Raw genomic sequence first — 19,760 nt, forward strand, 5'->3', positions numbered from 1 at the left:
GTGAGAAACAGGTGTCTCTAATTCTTGCTTTCTCTTTCCTCCTTTTCTGCGAGTGTCGAATCTGTTGAAAGTGCTACTAGTATCTAGAAATATATACTTGTGACAGAATAGTTGATGTCTCATCGACAGGTAACAACTCAATTGTTACTAATCACAGCTAGATTAAGAAGTAGTACCTAATAAATAAATATTAGTGTCTAGTGCTGATTAACAATTAAATTTGACTATTTTAATACAAATTGGAAGTATTTACATTAAATATGTGTAAAAATAAAAAATAAAAAAATAATAAAAAAAATTTAAAAAAATAAAGCGTTATTTTTGTATATATATATATATATATATATATACATATATATATATATATATACATATATACATATATATATATATATATATATATATATATATATATATATATATATATATATATATATATATATATATATACATACATACACACACACACACACACACACACACACACACACACACACACACACTGTATACACTCACTGACCAATTTATTAGGTACACCTTACTAGTACCGTGTTGGCACCCGGTGTGGTATTCTGCTGCTGTAGCCCATCCGCCTCAAGGTTGGACGTGTTGTGTGTTCAGAGATGCTCTTCTGCAGACCTCGGTTGTAACAAGTGCTTATTTGAGTTATTGTTGCCTTTCTATCAGCTGGAACCAGTCTGGCCATTCTCCCCTGAACTCTGGCATTAACAAGGGATTTGCGCCCACAGAACTGCTGCTCACAGTTCTCACAGCAGTTTCTGAAATACTCAGACCAGCCCGTCTGGCACCAACAACCATGCTACGTTTAAAGTAACCTAAATCTCCTTTCCTCCCTCATTCTGATGCTCAGCTTGAACTGCAGCTTGACCATGTCTACATGCCTAAATGCATTGAGTTGCTGCCATGTAATTGGCTGAGTAGAAATTTGCATTAACGAGCACAGTTGAACAGGTGTACCTAATAAAGTGGCCGGTGAGTGTATGTATATATATATATATATATATATATATATATATATATGTACACGTCACACATGCATATATGTATATTTAAATAGAATTCTAGAATATACTATATTTATAGTAGTTGTACTTGTAAAATAGTAATAGTACAAGCAAAAGTCTGTAAATGGAAGCTTTTCTTTTTTATGCAGTCAGACATAATTAATTATTTAATAGCACTACTAGTGCTCTTTAAATATCGCACTAGTAATAAATTACTACTGTCTAAAAAATGTTTTTCGAAAGGGTATTAGTACCTATGAAATGCAATAGTGGCTAATGGAGTAGTCGTAGTACTTAATAGATACCATTATATAAAAAATAAGCAACTATATCATGAAAGTTTTACTTATATATATATATATATATATATATATATATATATATATATATATATATATATATATATATATACAGTATATATATATTTTTTTGTTTTGTTTTAAATGTTAAAATGGCTTGCTATAGTGAATCAGAGAAAACATGCTGTGTGTTAAGACAGATCATGCCTGTGGAATGATCAGCAATTACTCAGTGATGTTTAACTCGCTCATCTCTGCTCTTCTTTTATTCAGTATGTAACAACAGTCATTCCTTACGAGAGGAGAGACGGTCCACCGTCAGTCCAAGACCTTCAGATCTTTACCAAAAGTAAGACCAAATGCTTTTTGATTTAAATAATCTGCTATATATTTCTGTATGTTAGCGTATACCATTGTTAACATTTGCTCTTCTGCAGTTTTGGAAGCTATGAGAGATCACAGTATTTTATAAAAGACCAGATCAATTTGAAGAGACAGCAGCTGTGTTTCCATTCACCTGTTAGGATGAGCATTTTGAAATAGCGCATAAAAACAATCTCTAAGGTGCAGCATGCAAGTTTGACACCCAGTGGTTGAACTAGGTATTGCATTCCTGGATTAAAACACATTCAAAAGCAGGTTGCCAGATTGACGACACCAAAAAATTCTGATTTCAGTCATGTTCTAAGCAACAGCACGCGATAGAAGAAATATTTTCCATATTAAAAGGCGTTTTTGTCACAAACAACACCTCAAATGTATATTCTGTGGTTCTGAATGGCTGAATTTAAATGTCTGTCATCAGTGCCTAATTTGTAAATTGCGAGGTCCCGGAACAGACGTGAGGTAACGGATCCAGCGTGATACCTGAGGATGGAGAGGTGTCGCACACAAAAGTGGAGAGTGGGAGGGAGGGGTGGGGGTGTTGCAGAAAAAGGATGAAAGTGAAGAGAGGGGGGTTGTCGCGGACGAAAGTCAAGAGGGTTGGGGAGTCGCAGAAGAAACTGAAAGTGAACAGCGCACGCGGTTGAGGAGGGCGATTGGTAAAATTAGGTGCCGGATGAGTTTTCAGAGGTGCCAGATCCGGATCCGGTGTGTTCCGGCACAAATTAGACCCTGTCTGTCGTTTTTCGTCCGGTGCAAACAGCCCAATTGCTTATCACTGAAAATTACATCACGTAGCGTGTTGTTAGGATACAGGGTTACAATGTGACCTGCTCACCTAATGTTTACATTTGTAATGTTTATGGTATTTGCCAATTAATAACCACCTCATGTGGAACTCTGAATCTGTGTCTCATTTTGGAAGCCACTGCTGTACACTGGAGGTTGCATTTTTCGTCACGGACACATGCTTTGAGAGCCTTCCTGACTGAATGAATCACACCAAGGCAACCCAGGCTGCTGAAATAAAATTGGCCGAACTGGCATTGGGAGGTTTAAGACAGCCATTGTGGCACGTAACGCACATTTTCAAAGCAGAATATCTGAACTTGAATGTTCACTTAGCATGTTTCTGAAATTTTACTGAACGCCAGCCTCCGTGTTCAGTTGGGGCCTGTATTTATGTTTAATGTACATGAGTGTCGTAAAAAGGTCAGAAAGTTTAACCTGGTGCCTTAAAATCAATCTGCTGTGTGTTTAATATTACATAATCACCTCAGGGATCTCAGGAAATGGAAAGGCTGATGGCTTTTTATTTGCGTCGTGTTTTTTATATTGTAACTTGTCACTACTATTTGTTTTTCTTCTGTAGGTTAGGGGTAAAGTATGGTAATTTTAGTAGTTTAATAAAATGCATTTTATTTCTGGAAATCCCTAAGCGACCCCCTGTTAAGGCTGATTTATACTTCTGCGTCAAACACCGGTGTATGCTACGGCGCGTAGCCCTTCGCCATGGCCGTCGGTGTCACTGACGTGCACCTCTCAAAAAATGTAACTACACGTCGCAACAACGTGTAGCGCAAGCTCTGTGATTGGTCGGCTTGGTAGCGCTGACAAGTCTGGGCGGGACCGAGAGCCGCGCGAATGGCACGAGTGATAGTTTACAAGTGTGGAGTCCCGTGAAGGAGCTCCGGATGGAAAGTTTTGTTTTGTGTTTACCTCAGAGTTAAAGTTGTTGCACGTCCACCATTTCCTGCCTCAAAATGAGCGAGTTTGAGCCACTTGTACATCCAGGAAGTGTTCAGGAGAAGCGAAAAACTCGACACAGAGGAACATTTACACCTCACTGCCAACTAGCATTCCGGAAGTGTATTGCAGAGCAACAGAGACAGCGCGCAGAAGTATAAATGCACAGCTACGCGCGTTGCCTGCGCCGTGAGTTACGCTGGTCACTTGACGCAGAAGTATAAACTAGGCTTTATTGTCTCATGACCTCCTGGGGGGTCCCGACCCCCATTTTGAGAACCACTGCTGTAGATCATTTGTACAGACTGTATAAACTAGCATATATCAGTGCTAACTTTTGCTCTTCTGCAGTTTTAGAAGCCATGAGAGACGACAGCGATAAAGTCCCAAGCCTCCTCACAGATTACATCCTCAAAGGTAAGGACAGAAATGCATGCAGATCAGGAACAGATGATTCACATATTTTACAGGCTAGACTGTCAGCTAAATGTAAATGACATTTGATAGCCTTCATGAATTTGTATGTCTACAGCTGTCAGAGGTAAAAAGCTTAACATAGTCAATAAACACACTACACACAGTCACACAACTTCAGCAACAACACTGTTAAACTTCTGATAACGCTTTCAAATTTAAAACGAAAATCAAAAGACGTCTCGATTTTCTCTTTTATGGTGAAAAACAAATTTTAAAAAAAATTCAAAATTTTTTTGATTTTCATATTTTATTTCAAATAACAAAAAATAAAATTACCAGAAAACTAAACGAATAAAGACTTGTTCTTTTCTCGTTCATGGTGATGCAATGCTGACCTGCTAACCTACTATAGGCTATTATTTTTCCCACCTAATAATGTTATAAAAGGTATTTTCTTGTAATAACAGGATTTTGTTAATACATATTTTCCTCACTGAAGCTGGTTAAATGGAACTGCATAATTAATGATATATGTATTATTTGCATTGCTAAACAGTTTTCTGATAATAACGTTTATTGTTAAAATTACTTCCACTTCAGCAGTGACAGTAACATTGGGCATTCGTTTGAAATCATTGCTCATCTCTCTGCGTTATAGTTACGTAGACCCACTGTAGCACGGTGATGACGCATGCAACTCATCTGCAAGCTTAGTGATAGTCAGGTGTTTACGCAGCATGCCTTCTTTCAGATAAAATTAATTGTTAATTTATTTCTTTAAATACTTTGACTTATTGAAATGTGCATAACGAACAACTGTAATAATGCCTCTATCACCTGAAATGATTCCTGGTAAAACTTCAGGAACTGGAAGTATTATGGTTTTACCAATATTAAAACTTTCTTTTCAGAAAAGTGTTCGGTAAAGCAGCCTAATGCTAACATGTAATGTCAAAATAAAGGTTGTTTCATATAAAACATGCTAACAAAAAATAAATATATAGCCTATAACCGGCGCTTATATGAGAAATATATTGTCTTACTGAGGAAAATGCCTTAACAAAATAGCAAGAAAATATCTTATATAACATTATTAAGTGGGGAAAATAATAGCCTATAGTAGGCTAGCTTGTCAGCATTGCATCACCGTGAATGAGTCGGCCTATCTGCTTTCTGAATATGAAAAAGCAAGCCTTTATTTGTTTGGTTTTCTGGTAATTTTTATTTTTTTTATTTAGTTTTTTAGTTTTTTACCATGAAAAAGAAAAACTAGCAATTTTTAGATTTTCGTTTTAAAATTCAAAAACGAAAATCAAAAAACGCGTTAAAGTTCAATTTTAATTTTTAAATTTTAAAACGAAAATCAAAAACGACTTGTTTCCAACGACCCAAAAGATACACTAACCTTAGAAGCATTTCACCTGAGGCACCATTTACACTACATTGTTTTTCTTATATAGTTAAAATCAGAATTATTCGACCCCCTTTTAATTTTATTTTTTATATTTCCCAAATGATGTTTAACAGAGCAAGGAAACTTTCACAGTATGTCTAATAATATTTTTTTCTTCTGGAGAAAGTCTGATTTGTTTTATTTATTGAATATTAATAGAATTAATTAATTAATAGAAGATTAACTTTTTAAAACCATTTTAAGGTCAAAATTATTAGCCCCTTCAAGCTTTCAATAGTCTACAGAACAAACCATTGTTATATAATAATTTCCCTCATTACCCTAACCTGCCTAGTTAACCTAATTACCCTAGTTAAGCCTTTAAATGTCACTTTAAGCTGTATAGAAGTGTCTTGAAAAATATCTAGTCAAATATTATTTACTGTCATCATGTCAAAGAGAAAAGAAATGAGTTATTAAAACTATTGTGTTTAGAAATGTGTTGAAAAAAATCTGCTCTCCGTTAAACAGAAGTTGGGGAAATAAACAAGAGGGCGAATAATTCTGACTTCAACTGCATACACAAGAGTTTGACTGTGGTTTCTCTTTCTCAGTTCTCTGTCCCACCTAGAGAGAGGAGGGTCTCCTGTGGTCTGCGGTTTCACAATCGTCCCTGCAGGAGTTCGGTTCACTGTGTTCCTCAGATTGCATGACATGTTTGGCCTGATCTGCACCTCTTCTGTTCTTCTCTGCATGTTTTTCAGCACAGGTTTGCAGTATTCAGTGTTTGTGTGTTTCCAGATCTGTATTTGAGGACTTGTGCCAGTTGTAAAATCAGCTGGGCACCGGCAGAAGTTGGTGATTTTGTCTGTATGTGCAAGACTTCTGGATCATCTCAGTTTATATATAAATAAGTCAAATTATTTAAGAAGGGCAGCAGATGATAAAACCGTTTTTTATTCTGATTGGAGCTCGGGCCAAAAATCATTTGAGAAATCCATTCTGAGATTATGAGAAAGCATCGCTATTCTGTCTTATATCTAATCTGAGCTAAGTTTTTAAAGTCTACGTGAAATCAAAATCTTCCTTCATTTTGTTAACAACACCAAACTTTCAATGATTCAGTTGCTTCCCAAAGGACAAAATAGGCTAGTTTTAACAGCAGATGACGCTCTAGGCTACTTTTAACAGCAGATGGCGCTCTAGGGCAGTTTATAACAGCAGATGGCGCTCTAGGCAAGTTTTAACAGCAGATGGCGCTCTAGGCAAGTTTTAACAGCAGATGGTGCTCTAGGCTAGTTTTAACAGCAGATGGTGCTCTAGGCTAGTTTTAACAGCAGATGGCGCTCTAGGGCAGTTATAACAGCAGAGGGCACTCTAGGCTAGTTTTAACAGCAGATGGCGCTCTAGGCTAGTTTTAACAGCATATGGCGCTCTAGGCTAGTTTTAACAGCAGATGGTGCTCAAGGGCAGTTATAACAGCAGAGGGCACTCTAGGCTAGTTTTAACAGCAGATGGCGCTCTAGGCTAGTTTTAACAGCATATGGCGCTCTAGGCTAGTTTTAACAGCAGATGGCGCTCTAGGCTAGTTTTAACAGCAGATGGTGCTCTAGGGCAGTTTATAACAGCAGATGGCACTCTAGGCAAGTTTTAACAGCAGATGGCGCTCTAGGCTAGTTTTAACAGCAGATGAGGTTCTAGACCAGTTTTTAACAGCAGATGGCGCTCTCGGGCCGTTTATAACAGCAGATGATGCTCTATACCAGGGGTTTTGTTTGGCTAATTTTACTCTCACTTCTTTCGCCATATTTTTTGACAAGATCCACACATGCGGCTGTCAGTAAAGGACCGCGCACACACATTGCAAAATGGGTAAGTTTTTTCCTTCCATTCGGCGTGCCGTATTAAATTCCATTGAAACAACACTCTTCCACCAGTCCTCACTCCTTATTTGCGTCGAATACCCCAGTTTGTCATGGGAGCATAAATGAAATGTTCATGAGCGAAAGTGAAACTGCCGAACTGCAGTTAAAGTCACCCAAAATTACAGGAAACTCTACAGGAAACGTGTGTAGCTTGGTAATGCAACATTCAAAAAGCACTTCATGTAGACACCTTAATTATATTATTGTCTATTAAGGCAAATAACTAGATTACAGATGTCCATGTAAATGTAGTCAGTAGTGTCTTTGAAGTAAGTGAAAGATCCAGAACGGCACTTTTTTGTCAGACGACTTACCGATTTTACTTTCATTCACCATCATTATTTTTAAAAAGCACCCGCTCCATTTTATTTGTATATATTTTACTCAAACACATTAACTCTACAGGTGCCTGATAGTTAGACGTGGAGCAGCTGACACTAATCAGATTCACTCTAGTGCTGGCGCCCCACAGTTTGAAAATTCTCGCTCTAGACCAGTTTTTATCAGCAGATGGTGCTCTAGGCTAGTTTAGCAACAAACAGCGCTCTAGGCTAGTTTTAACAGCAGACGACGCTCTAGGCTAATCATACCATAACTGAAATGCTTGCAAGAAAATCAGGTATTAAGTTAGAAGATGAATGTAAAAGTTGCTACGAAAACTCTTGTAAGTTGTACATTTTTCGAACTTCATTTGTAATACTTTTAGGTTCAAGTTGTGTTTGTAAGGAATTGTGTGCAAACATAATATTGAAGCGCTGTCTGCCGTTTAAAACTGAGCCACAAGAGAGAGAACAGCGATGCATTTTGAAAATCTCAATGAATTTAATAAGTTAAAGTAGCAGTTTAGCAGTTGTGAGTAACATAACAGATTGTTTTTGTACTGATAAAATAAGTAGAGGTAAACGACACTGGAAGGCTTCATGTTATGTTACTCATGTTATGAAAGGCCTGCTCCATTAGGGCGGACAGTACTAATGAAGACTGAGAGAGAGAGAGAGATGTGGGTTTATGAAGTTATTAACATCCCATGGTAAGCGTTCATTTATCCAAGTACTGTATGATTGAAATCAGTGGTTCTCAACCAATGGTTGTGCTAATATTATGTATGTATTATTACAATTAAAATATAACAGCACGCAAATAGTAAAACTTTCACCAATTGTTTTAACGACTTGCATTAAAATTATTGTGTTACTATGGAAACTTTTGGATGATAATAACTAACCAGTCCCATTCTGAAAACGTACCTCTATATACGTTTCTAGAGGCCGCGAAATACGTCCCACGATGTTCGTTGAGATCAAGAGGCCGCTGTGTATACTTTTTATATCTCAAATTTCTCTCGCGAGTGCCATTCGCGCATGCTGTTCTCACGTAAACCCACCAGAGGCCGCTGTTGACTAACTGAATGACTGACTGACTGACTGACCAATCGACTGACCCACTCTCCTTCCCTAAACCCAACCAATTTTATCGATTGACCCGCCCACCCACTTCCCTAAACCCAACCAACAATTTTCAAAAGCAATCCAGAAAAAAAAGCTCCCGTCTGATTTACACAACACTTTCAGATTTCACTACATTTTTACCCTGTTATTCACTTGTTTATATTATTTTGGATTCTGTTTTTGTCTTGCCTGCTTTCTGGAACCGTTGTTCACCAGACTCGAACCCCATCATCATGGTCAACTACTCTCTGCATCGCAAGTCCGCCGATTTACATGACGAGCTAACTAGACAAACTGGTCGCAGCGAGAAAGTCATCCACACGGAGGTAAGCGGTCAGTTGGTAAGCGTAAAAAGGAACGGCGTCATTCCGCCCCGTAGCGTTCAATTAAAAAAATGAAATGCAGCCATATATACCTCTGACTACGTAATTTGCGGTCTCCAGAAACGTACACAGGACTAAGTTTTCAGAATGCGCCTGTGTTGAATAGAAATGTTATTAATTTAATTTAATTAAAAATGTAAAAATAAAAACCTAATAATTATACCTAAATAACTTGAATGGATGAAGTGAAGCTTAATCTATTTTGCATCTGTTATTTGATGCATTTGACCAATTGTTTGGACTGAGTCTCTTAATTTCTCTTACATTAATGAAACGATGTGATGAGTTTTAGTCATTTTGGCTTTTGTATGATAATTTCTGCTCTGTTTTGCACCATTTATTCCCTCTGAGAGCCACTGATCTTCAACAAGTATCACTGTTGAGTCATCATGGGATATTGTAGTTCCAATCCTAAGGGTTGATTAGTTGTGTGTTGTGTTCTCTTTTCTTTCTTTACATGCTGTATTTCTCAGATCGACTGAACTCTAACAGTGAATCTACTTTTAATGCCTTATTTCACCAAACATCCCTTCAACTCATAAGAAGAGCTTAACTACAGCGAGTTTGCCTTTAAAAGTGCCCTGTTATGCTAGTTTAAATGTTTTCAGTTTAGATTCAGAGATCTCTTACAACAGGTTTATATTCATCAATATAAACTAATAGAACCTTTATTTTCTCATAAGCCCCACTGCAGCATCAGCAGTTTTCTCACTGCTTCTCATTGGTTGGTTCAAGGATCTTCTCCGTCTGGTCCAGTGGTCGTTCTCTGCTCTGATTGGTCAGATGACTAAATTCTGCTCTAATTTGTCAGATGACTATACACTTCTCTGATTGGTCAGAATGCTTTACTCTGCTCTGATTGGTCAGATGACTTAACTCTTCTCCAATTGGTCAGATGGCTTTATTATGCTCTGAATGGTCTGATAGCCATACTCTGCTCTGAGTGGTCAGGTTTTCTGCGCGCATGTGTCAGTTTGCTTTCACCAGTGTTTTTCAGTTGCACATAGAGAATAACAAACTTGCGCTTGCGAAAGACGCCCAAATGTGAATGGCCCCTCAACATCTTTACTCTGGGATTACCACTGAAAATTAATACACTTCCATAAAGTAAATCGCATCTCAAAGCTTACTGGGGCTCGTTTTTTTTGCACCATCTCCCCATGTTGCCCCTAGAAAGATGCCGCCCTGGGCGATCACCAAAATTCCCCATGCTTAAATCGGCCACTGCTCATGAGAAAACAAAAAGTCATGTTTTTTTTGTTTAGTTTTTTTTACCTTATCAACTCCTTTAGCAGAAATATCTTTGCTTGTCATCACTTTACAACTGACAGCCCTTTTACATTCAGATTACACGAAAGCTAATATCTGAGAAGCATAATGGGGCACTTTAGCGCTGGTTTTGCTGATCTGATGAGGAATCTGTATGTTTGAGTCTATGCACTGAGCAGCCATTCAGTCGAGATGCAGACCCGCAGAACCACACACATTTCAGGCACGCACAATCTAGCACACACGATTTAGGCAAACCATATATGGTAACTAACTCACGACTTAGGAGCATTATCGCCACCTATTGAATACTTATAAATATGGTTTCCCATTTCAGTCATTATTTCCTTATTATATAGTAACGATTATTTTAACATCTCTGCAGTTTCTGAACTCAAATTATGTAAATAAAAATAAGCTCATTCAGGATCATAATATTATCATTCTTGGTTAAAATCGTTTTGTTGTAAAATATAAAAGCAAACAATAATGTGTCACATTAAAACTAATTACTATAGTTAATCATTTAAACAATATGTAATATAGACCTAATTATAAACTGATTATCTTAACTGATTATCTGATTTTAATTTAAACTATATTTTACTAAACTGTAGCAACTGTTAGTAATATATATATATATATATATATATATATATATATATATATATATATATATAAAATTATTTAATTATTTTTTAACAGCTAATTTGTTTATATTGCTAAATTTGTTGCTCCTATAGTTACAACAAATTACCAGTACTTTATGGTTTAAAAACAATATACTGCTTACTATAAATTACTATAGTATTTAATGTGGAAAATCATTCATTAAAAAGTTATTAGAAAATTATGCAAATAAATACTATTAAATCGCTTGAGTAAAATATTAATATAGTGTTATACATTTATTAATATTTTTATTAAATATAAAGATGTATTATTGCCTATATTAGCTTACTATTATTTCCTTCATTATAAATGAATCCATTATATGAATTAAACCTGTCCAATTTAGATCATTTAGCAAGGCCAGCAAATAAGTGTCTGCTATATTGACTCAGTCAGATATGGCGATCGGAAACATTGTTCCCCATTCGCCCATCTCGATCGCAATATTTGTGAAATAGTAAACACTATTGTTTATTGTGTACAATATTTATTAACAATATATATAAAATATATTGATGACAATGTCCGAGAAGATGTTAAAAACATTACATCCGTCGTAACCATATGGTTTGCCTAGATCGTGTGTGCGCCTAAAACGTGTGTGGTTCTGCGGGCCTGCAGCTGGATATTATTGATTCAGTCTGATGGGGAAAAAAAAACGACCTGTTACTGTATTTTCATGACTTGAGACACGTTGAGCCTTATTAAACAAATCTACATGCTGGTCAGATTGTATTACAGTTTGAATGTAAGATCTGCTTGTGTGCCTATTCAGTTGAATACGTAACGAGATAACGTGCTAATTAATGACCAGTCCGCTATTCCAGAGGTTTAGTCTGTTCTTTGTGTTACACTAATAATGACTGGACATTAATGTTGTGTCTTACAGCTTTGTATACGATGTATAAACTATTGCAATGTATGTTTCTTACTTTTATTTTTACTTTTCAAAAAATAAAATATATATTTAACATTGCATTGATCTGATTATCTTCTGCTTTACAGCAAAAAAATAAGTGTTCGCAACACCTGGAGTAATAATAATGCCTTCATTTTGTGACAAATGAGTGCTCATGATGTACTACCTTGTCCTACAATAAAAGTCTTGAAAGTAATTAATAATGAATACCCTTATAGATAAGGTGGGGAGCTCAGTCACCCGGGAGAAGCTCAGAGTAGAGCTGCTGCTTCTCCACATTGAGAGAAGTCAGCTGAGGTGGCTTTGCATCTGTTTCGGATGCCTTCCTACCTAGGGAGGTGTTCCAGGCATGTCCCACCGGGAGGAGGCCTCGGGGAAGACCCAGGACACGCTGGACTGACTGGTCTCTTGGTTGGCCTGGGAACGCCTTGGGATCCCTCCAGAGGAGCTGGAGGAAGTGTCTGGGGTTCTCTCCCTTAGATATATACACTAGATATTGTGTACGGACCCTGAGTATGCGTTGATAGCGCCGCCACATTTGTAAAGTGCTCCCGGGACACAAGTCAATCAACCGCACGAGTCAAGACCAAAGCCAATGTGAAGATGCTGGACTTTAATCAACTGAAAAGCAAATGAGAAGAAGGGGGCGGGGCATATCACACACTAGAGAGCATGTGATTGGTCAGAAGATTTGATGATAAACGTTAGGTGAAATGAGGTGAAAGAATCTATCCATTTTTTGGACGCAACTGACAAACTGCAAGCTTTAGTGTTTATATCAAGCCTATATCTTCTAAATGCAAATGTGTTCTAGCTTATAGATATTCTATAACTAACATACCAATTCTGACATCTAAAAAAAACTATATTTATTTTCACAGGACCTTCAAGTTGCATTAAAAAGTGCACTGAGAACAAAGTTCATGTTAATATCTGACTGCCATAATACACCATGTTTGTTTTGAATTATTCTCCGATTGCCAAGTGCCTGTCAGTGTATAATCTCCACACTTATAGAGTTTATACATCATTAACCACATGTAGCCTAAATAGTGCACTACTTAGACACTAAATCACATTTATGATCAGACCACAAGTGATCATATACAGAATAAACAATAACAAAAATAATGAGGGTATATGAAAACTGCTCATTCACTGATATAAAGGGATGCAGTGCAAAGCAAGACTATAGTACTAGTTAGTGTACAGTAAATAAGTATCATTGCAGTACAGCACTGTTGGCAGAGAGCAGGCTTGTGCTCCGTTAAACAGGCTGTGAAATTGAAATCATGTGTTGGTCCTGCTGTTTTTGGGGCAGGTTCTCTTCAGAAGAACAGATTACTGTTGTTTTGCTCTCTCAGGCTGCACATACGCTGAGGAAAAAATGGATCTCAAAGCTGTCAAGTTTCTTTTGTGCGTCATTTGTTTGGTGAAGTCCAGTCCTGAGCAGAGCCTGACAAAGAGGAAGAACGGGAAAAAAGGTAAACACACTTTAAACATTACATTTGACACCAAACACTTGATGCATCTCTGAAGTAAATGATTATTATGTTGCCTTGGGGAAGCCATTATATTGAATATCAGATTATTCTGACCCATATATATATACACTAGATATCGCATAGGGACCCTGAGCATGCGTCAATAGCGCCGCCACATTGGTACAGTGCTCCCAGGACAAATGTCATTCAACCGCACTAGTCAAGACAGTGTTATTACGTGAAGATGCGGGACTTTAGCGCTGTCTACGGGTGTAGTAACGAGCAAACAAAGAAAACAAAGGCAGAACATTTCATAGGTAATATTATGTTTTTTTCTGTTTTTTATGTTCTGAACTTTTGTGCTAATCAGGTAACGTTATTGATGATAACAGTCACTTACTGCATTCACCATACGGCAAAGCAGCGGCAACTCGCACTAAACACTCGGCTTATGCTAGTTTTGTTGAATAAAACCAGCAAACAATGCAAAAGAAATATGACAACGAGATGCTGCGCTGCCAGAAACTTGTATTATTGTCGGCTAACGTTAGTGAAAGAGTCGTTCGGGGGGATTCATTCACAAGCGAATCGCTCCCTCCGTCAGTATGAGAAGTGAAAGCAGTAGAGGAGCTGTGTTTCAGGACATTATTAGATCAAATTTAATAGGGAGGGTGGATAGTACATTTCTGTACACACAAACACAAGCTTTTTGTCAGGAATGCACGTGCGGTCACTGATCCATCAATGTAGAAAAGTGATGTAAAATTAAAATGTTCGTAATTAGAAAAAAAAAATTACATACTAACATCCAGGAAAACTCCCGATCACAGATATATGTGTATATGTGTATATCTCTGGCTTTGGATGGCCACAGTCCTCCACTGTACCTTGGTCCCGCATTCATTTCAAAGGAGCGCTACCCTGTAGCAAGATGGCGGCGCTATTGACGCATTCCGTCCAATAGACAACAATAGGCCAGGCGACATCTAGTGTATATATCTATGATTCTGACCTATGTTTCTAAACACTTCCCTTCCTAGAGCTTTAAACCACCAAACATGCTAGTGCTCTTCAGGCTAATCTGAAATATGTTGCTATGTCTTTTAGAACTGGTCAGACTTATGATTTTCGTTTTATTCAAAGGGCTCTATTTAAATGATCTAAACGCAAAGTCTAAAACACACATGGCGCAAAAAAATTAATCCACTTTTGCTATTTTAAGGAGAGAAAAATACACTCTGCTCCTGGCGCATGGTCTAACAGGGTTGAGCTTATTCTCCTAAAGCAGGGGTCACCAATCTCGGTCCTGGAGGGCCGGTGTCCCTGCAGGGTTTAGCTCCAACTTGCCTCAACACACCTGCCTGGATGTTTCAATTATACCTAGTAAGACCTTGATTAGCTTGTTCAGGTGTGTTTGATTAGGGTTGGAGCTAAAATGTGCAGGACACGGGCCCTCCAGAAACAAGTTTGATGACCCCTGTCCTAATGAGTTCTGGGTGTGTTTCGAGCATAACCTGCATTAAACCAATCAAAGTCTCATCTCTCATTCCCTTAAGAGTCAGTTGTGTCGCACCGCATTTGCTACATACATGGCGGAGTTTATAAGTGTAAAAACTGAACGCTTCACTAGCGAGAAAAGAGTTAAACAGAGCATCTGCAGCCAGAGGATAAAGAACGAGCCTCCTTCATTCAGCCTCTTTACTTTCTCTTTACTTTCACTCTTTACTCCTTTACTTTGGTGGAGGAAACGGTGGAAACTCACTCCACTGAACACATCTATTAGCCCACATATTTAATTTAGTTTGTTAAGCACAAAGATTTGCTTCAGAACTATTTCTAAATTCAGTTCTAATCTCCAGCAAAGCAATAAATGAACAATAATAATGAAGTGTGCTCAGAAAACTGAGATATATTCAAACACGATAGAGCCACTTCAGTAGAAGGGGATGATTGGGAGGCCATGATTGTAAGGGCTGGTTGAGGGACTTTGGCCAGAACACCGGGGCTACACCCCTGCTCTTTACGAGAAGTGCCATGGGATTCTTAATGACCACAGAGAGTCAGGACCTGGGTTTAACGTCTCATCCGAAAGACGGCACTCACTGACGGTGTAGTGTCCCCTTCACTTGGGGCTTTAGGACTCACACAGACCACAGGTTGAGCGCCCCCTGCTGGCCTCTCTAACAACAGCAACGTAGTTTTCCCATGTGGTCTCCCATCCAGATACTGACCAGGCTCAGCCCTGCTTATCTTCAGTGAGTAACCGGTCTTGGGCTGCAGGGGGATATAACTGTGGCAGTATATTATTTTGTCCTCAACAGAGGAAAGAAACTCATAAAGGTCTGGAACCACTTCAAAGTGACTACGTGTTTGTTTTCGGGTGAACTATCTCTTTCATTCATGTGTCAATATATTGCTAAGCTAAATCATTCTGTTTTTCTTAAGTATGTACTAGACAAGGCTCTCTCAAGCCAGCATAAATGCAGAGCTTTCCATCTAGCTGCAAATTTCGATTCAGACTGACCTTATGTAAATTCTTGTGTCATTTCTGTCCTTGTGTGGTAAAAAGAGTCGAACAGCGCTGCTATTGAAGAGCTGAAGAAACAGATCGATCAGATCATTCAGGATCTCAATCTGCTGAAGGAACAACAGGCCTTACAAACAGGTTTGATCACGATTCACACATTCAGGCTCAAATAAGTAAATACCAGCACATTAAGCTCTCTCAGTCATTGTAGCGATCAGACAAACATCCGTTATACTTTCTCCTCTCCATCCCTTTTCAGTGTGTCTAAAAGGCTTCAAGATCCCAGGCAAATGCTTTCTTGTGGACACAGTGAAGAAAGATTTCCACTCGGCCAATGATGATTGCATTGCTAAAGGAGGGATTCTCAGCACTCCAATGTCCGGCCATGAAAACGACCAGCTCCAGGAGTACGTCCAGCAGACCGTCGGCCCAGAAACACACATCTGGCTGGGGGTCAATGACATGATAAAGGAGGGTGAGTGGATAGACTTGACAGGCTCACCAATACGCTTTAAGAACTGGGAATCGGAGATTACACACCAGCCTGATGGAGGACGCACACACAACTGCGCTGTCCTGTCCAGTACGGCCAACGGGAAGTGGTTTGATGAGGACTGCCGTGGAGAAAAGGCGTCTGTGTGCCAGTTTAATATCGTTTGAATTATTAAAGGGGTGGTATTAGAGGGGTAGCAGTGGTCCCCCAAGAATATGCATGGCTCGCCTGATAATTCACTGAAAAATCCTGTACATTTATGGTACAATGCTATTGGATTAAAGTGCTGTCAATTTCACAATGCTCAATGCTGTTGGACTAAAGTGCTGTCAATTACACAACACTCAACGCCATTGGATTGAAGCGCTGTCAATTAGACAACACTCAACACCATTGGATTAGAGCACTGTCAATTAAACAACACTCAATGCCATTGGTTTAGAGCGCTGTCAATTACACAACACTCAATGCCATTGGTTTAGAGCACTGTCAATTACACAATAGTCAACGCCATTGTTTTAGAGCACTGTCAATTACACAATAGTCAATGCCATTGTTTTAGAGCACTGTCAATTACACAATAGTCAATGCCATTGGTATAGAGCACTGTCAATTACACAATAGTCAATGCCATTGGTATAGAGCACTGTCAATTACACAATAGTCAATGCCATTGGATTGGAGTGCTGTCAATCACACAACACTCAAAGCCTTTGTTTTAGAGCACTGTCAATTACACAATAGTCAATGCCATTGTTTTAGAGCACTGTCAATTACTCAATAGTCAATGCCATTGGTTTAGAGCACTGTGAATTACACAATAGTCAATGCCATTGGTATAGAGCACTGTCAATTACACAATAGTCAATGCCATTGGTATAGAGCACTGTCAATTACACAATAGTCAATGCCATTGGTATAGAGCACTGTCAATTACACAATAGTCAACGCCATTGGTATAGAGCACTGTCAATTACACAATAGTCAATGCCATTGGTATAGAGCACTGTCAATTACACAATAGTCAATGCCATTGGTATAGAGCACTGTCAATTACACAATAGTCAATGCCATTGGTATAGAGCACTGTCAATTACACAATAGTCAATGCCATTGGTATAGAGCACTGTCAATTACACAATAGTCAATGCCATTGGTATAGAGCACTGTCAATTACACAATAGTCAATGCCATTGGATTGGAGTGCTGTCAAACACACAACGCTCAAAGCCTTTGTTTTAGAGCACTGTCAATTACTCAATAGTCAATGCCATTGGTTTAGAGCACTGTCAATTACACAATAGTCAACGCCATTGGTTTAGAGCACTAACAATTGACCCTATGATAAGCCACACCCAAAAACCACCACCCACCAATCGTGGCTTCTAATACCCGGTATCCTAAAAGTTTGGACAGGGTGGTGGAATTTTTTCCCTTTTCAAAACGTATAACCCAAGGGGAGAAATGCCAGCATGGATCAAGCTCTGTGAGGGGCGCTAAAGGAGCGGAGTTAAGTTAGTTTTGTTTTGATGTTCCTGACACATTCAGTGACAGACGGCAATAACTCACACACCTCTTACCCTAAACAGATCTAAACTTTGTTTCCTACAAAAACACAAAGCAGGTTATGTTTCCCAGCGGTCTTTTGCTTTTTCTTTTTTTTTTGCTCTATATTAAGAGCACTGCTCCGTTTAAGCCCTCGCAATAGTAGTCATACTAACAGCAGTCATAAATCCATCTGTATCAAGCTACGAATATTAGAAATTACAAATCAACAGAGCAAAACAGAGATATGATCACAAACTGAGCACTTGCAATCAATATACTTCACCCGCAGCTGTTTTTCAGTCATTTATATCCCTCATGTCCATGTCAGAGCTACAATTCACCGATGTTTTCATCCGTCTTTTGGAGATTTTGTCATTGGTGATGACTTTAGTGGGTTAGTTTCTGCTTTTATATTTGGTGTCGGATTAAAATTTGCTGGTAGGGAAAAATTAGAGTTAGAATAGAAACGGTATAAAGAGCACACAAACATACATACAGACAGGGATAGGTGTACATTGTTATAAGTCAATGATGCTAATATGCGGCACAAATCCATCAGTTTCCCCCAGGCCCGGATTGGCTAATCGGGAGGACCGGGAGAATTCCCGGTGGGCCGGTGCGTTTTTTGGCCGCGAGGGCCGGTGTCCCTAGCTCCAGAATCTGTTGCTCTCAGCAGTCACACTTTTTAAATTAATTTATTTACTTACTTGACTACAGTCTTCTTATTCATTATTTTACCGCAGCTCTGCTATTTTTATATATAACCAGCCTTCAGGTTAATGATGATATTAGTCAGATGAGTCAGTCCTACATATACAACTGTTGTGGTCCAATGGTTAGCACGTTAGATTACGACGCCGCCGACCCGGGTTTGATTCTTGTCTGAGTATGTTTTTTTTTTTTTTTAATTATAGTTTTATTGTTAAGACATATAATACTGTTAGGGTTTTTGAACATTTAAAGTTCTAAAGCAGCTGTTTTCTCAAAAAACAAAACAAAAAAACAACAAAAAAAAAAAACGTGATAGTGTAATTAGAAACTGAATTGGAAATGACCTTATTTTAATATAGTCAGTCGTGAAGTGAGGTGGGCCGGTCTAAGGCTTGAAACTCCAGGGCTGAAAAAGAGTCCCACTCCAGCCCTGGTTTCCCCTTTTTGGCTGTTCTTGGATGAATGATGTAAAAGCACTGTCATGCGTGTTAGTAACGCTATATTTTATTGCACAACAATTAATCTATCAGGCTTTTGGCTAAAAATAGAGAAACCACGATTTAATTAGTTATTATCAAAATTATTTTACATTTCACCTCTACTAATTCAACTAATCTGTTGAATGGTTAGCGTATGATGCGGCTAGACTAAAGTAGCTTCAATTTTGATTGAATTATTCTCAAATTGGTTGCCTATTATGCCGTGAATATACCCCTGTAATGTATACTGCAGTCCTTTTTTTTGTCTGGCTTTCTCCGATATCTCACCTGTTCGCCAAAAATGACTGATTATATCCCTGGGAATGTCTTGACACCTGCGCGTACACACTGTAATAGACGAGCCAGGCATGAAGGCTTCACAGGCGTAGCAAGAGTAACTAAGGAGGGCGGGGCTTAGCGAAGGGTCAGTTACACGATGCTCAACACTGAAGTGTAAAATACGGGAGAATTCCGGGTTGACGGGTACGGTCCAAAACCACTTAAAAATGTAAAACCTTTTCTTTTTAGCTAATTAAGGGTTTCATTTTAACTGGGGGATTTCCATCACTCGTTTCTCATGTGACACTGTATTGAAATGAGTGTGTTAACAGCAGCTGATAGACACCTAACAACACCTT

At 38.4% G+C, this 19,760-nt stretch overlaps 2 protein-coding genes and 1 long non-coding RNA gene across 4 annotated transcripts in view; 2 read left to right on the forward strand and 1 right to left on the reverse strand.

Annotated features, from left to right (window-relative positions):
• The window catches only part of fez2a (fasciculation and elongation protein zeta 2a), a 17,772-nt gene extending 7,509 nt beyond the window's left edge, over positions 1–10,263 (forward strand). Inside the window, exons 6-9 of one of the 2 annotated variants that reach the window (XM_002664769.7) lie at positions 1–11; positions 1,598–1,673; positions 3,806–3,871; positions 5,879–8,203. The exon at positions 1–11 is cut by the window's left edge and continues 70 nt beyond it. In XM_002664769.7, coding sequence (XP_002664815.2) covers positions 1–11; positions 1,598–1,673; positions 3,806–3,871; positions 5,879–5,895 — 170 coding nt within the window. In that variant the 3' untranslated portion in view covers positions 5,896–8,203. Of the gene's footprint in view, positions 12–1,597; positions 1,674–3,805; positions 3,872–5,878 lie in introns of both variants that reach the window. The other variant, XM_009292014.5, reaches the window with a different exon arrangement.
• clec3ba (C-type lectin domain family 3, member Ba) lies at positions 5,952–16,692 on the forward strand. The gene is made up of 4 exons (XM_021466804.2): positions 5,952–6,033; positions 13,245–13,364; positions 15,934–16,029; positions 16,151–16,692. The coding sequence occupies exons 1-4, from the start codon at positions 5,979–5,981 to the stop codon at positions 16,549–16,551; spliced, it is 672 nt and encodes a 223-aa protein (XP_021322479.2). The 5' UTR covers positions 5,952–5,978; the 3' UTR covers positions 16,552–16,692.
• LOC141378134 (uncharacterized) lies at positions 12,474–19,741 on the reverse strand. Its single transcript, XR_012391892.1, has 2 exons — positions 15,889–19,741; positions 12,474–13,336 (listed from the first exon to the last, which is right to left on the reverse strand). It is a non-coding gene; the product is annotated as an uncharacterized lncRNA (long non-coding RNA).
• Positions 19,742–19,760: the final 19 nt, after the last annotated feature.

The sequence above is a fragment of the Danio rerio genome, chromosome 16 (assembly GCF_049306965.1).
Source record: "Danio rerio strain Tuebingen ecotype United States chromosome 16, GRCz12tu, whole genome shotgun sequence".
Taxonomy (NCBI): domain Eukaryota; kingdom Metazoa; phylum Chordata; class Actinopteri; order Cypriniformes; family Danionidae; genus Danio; species Danio rerio.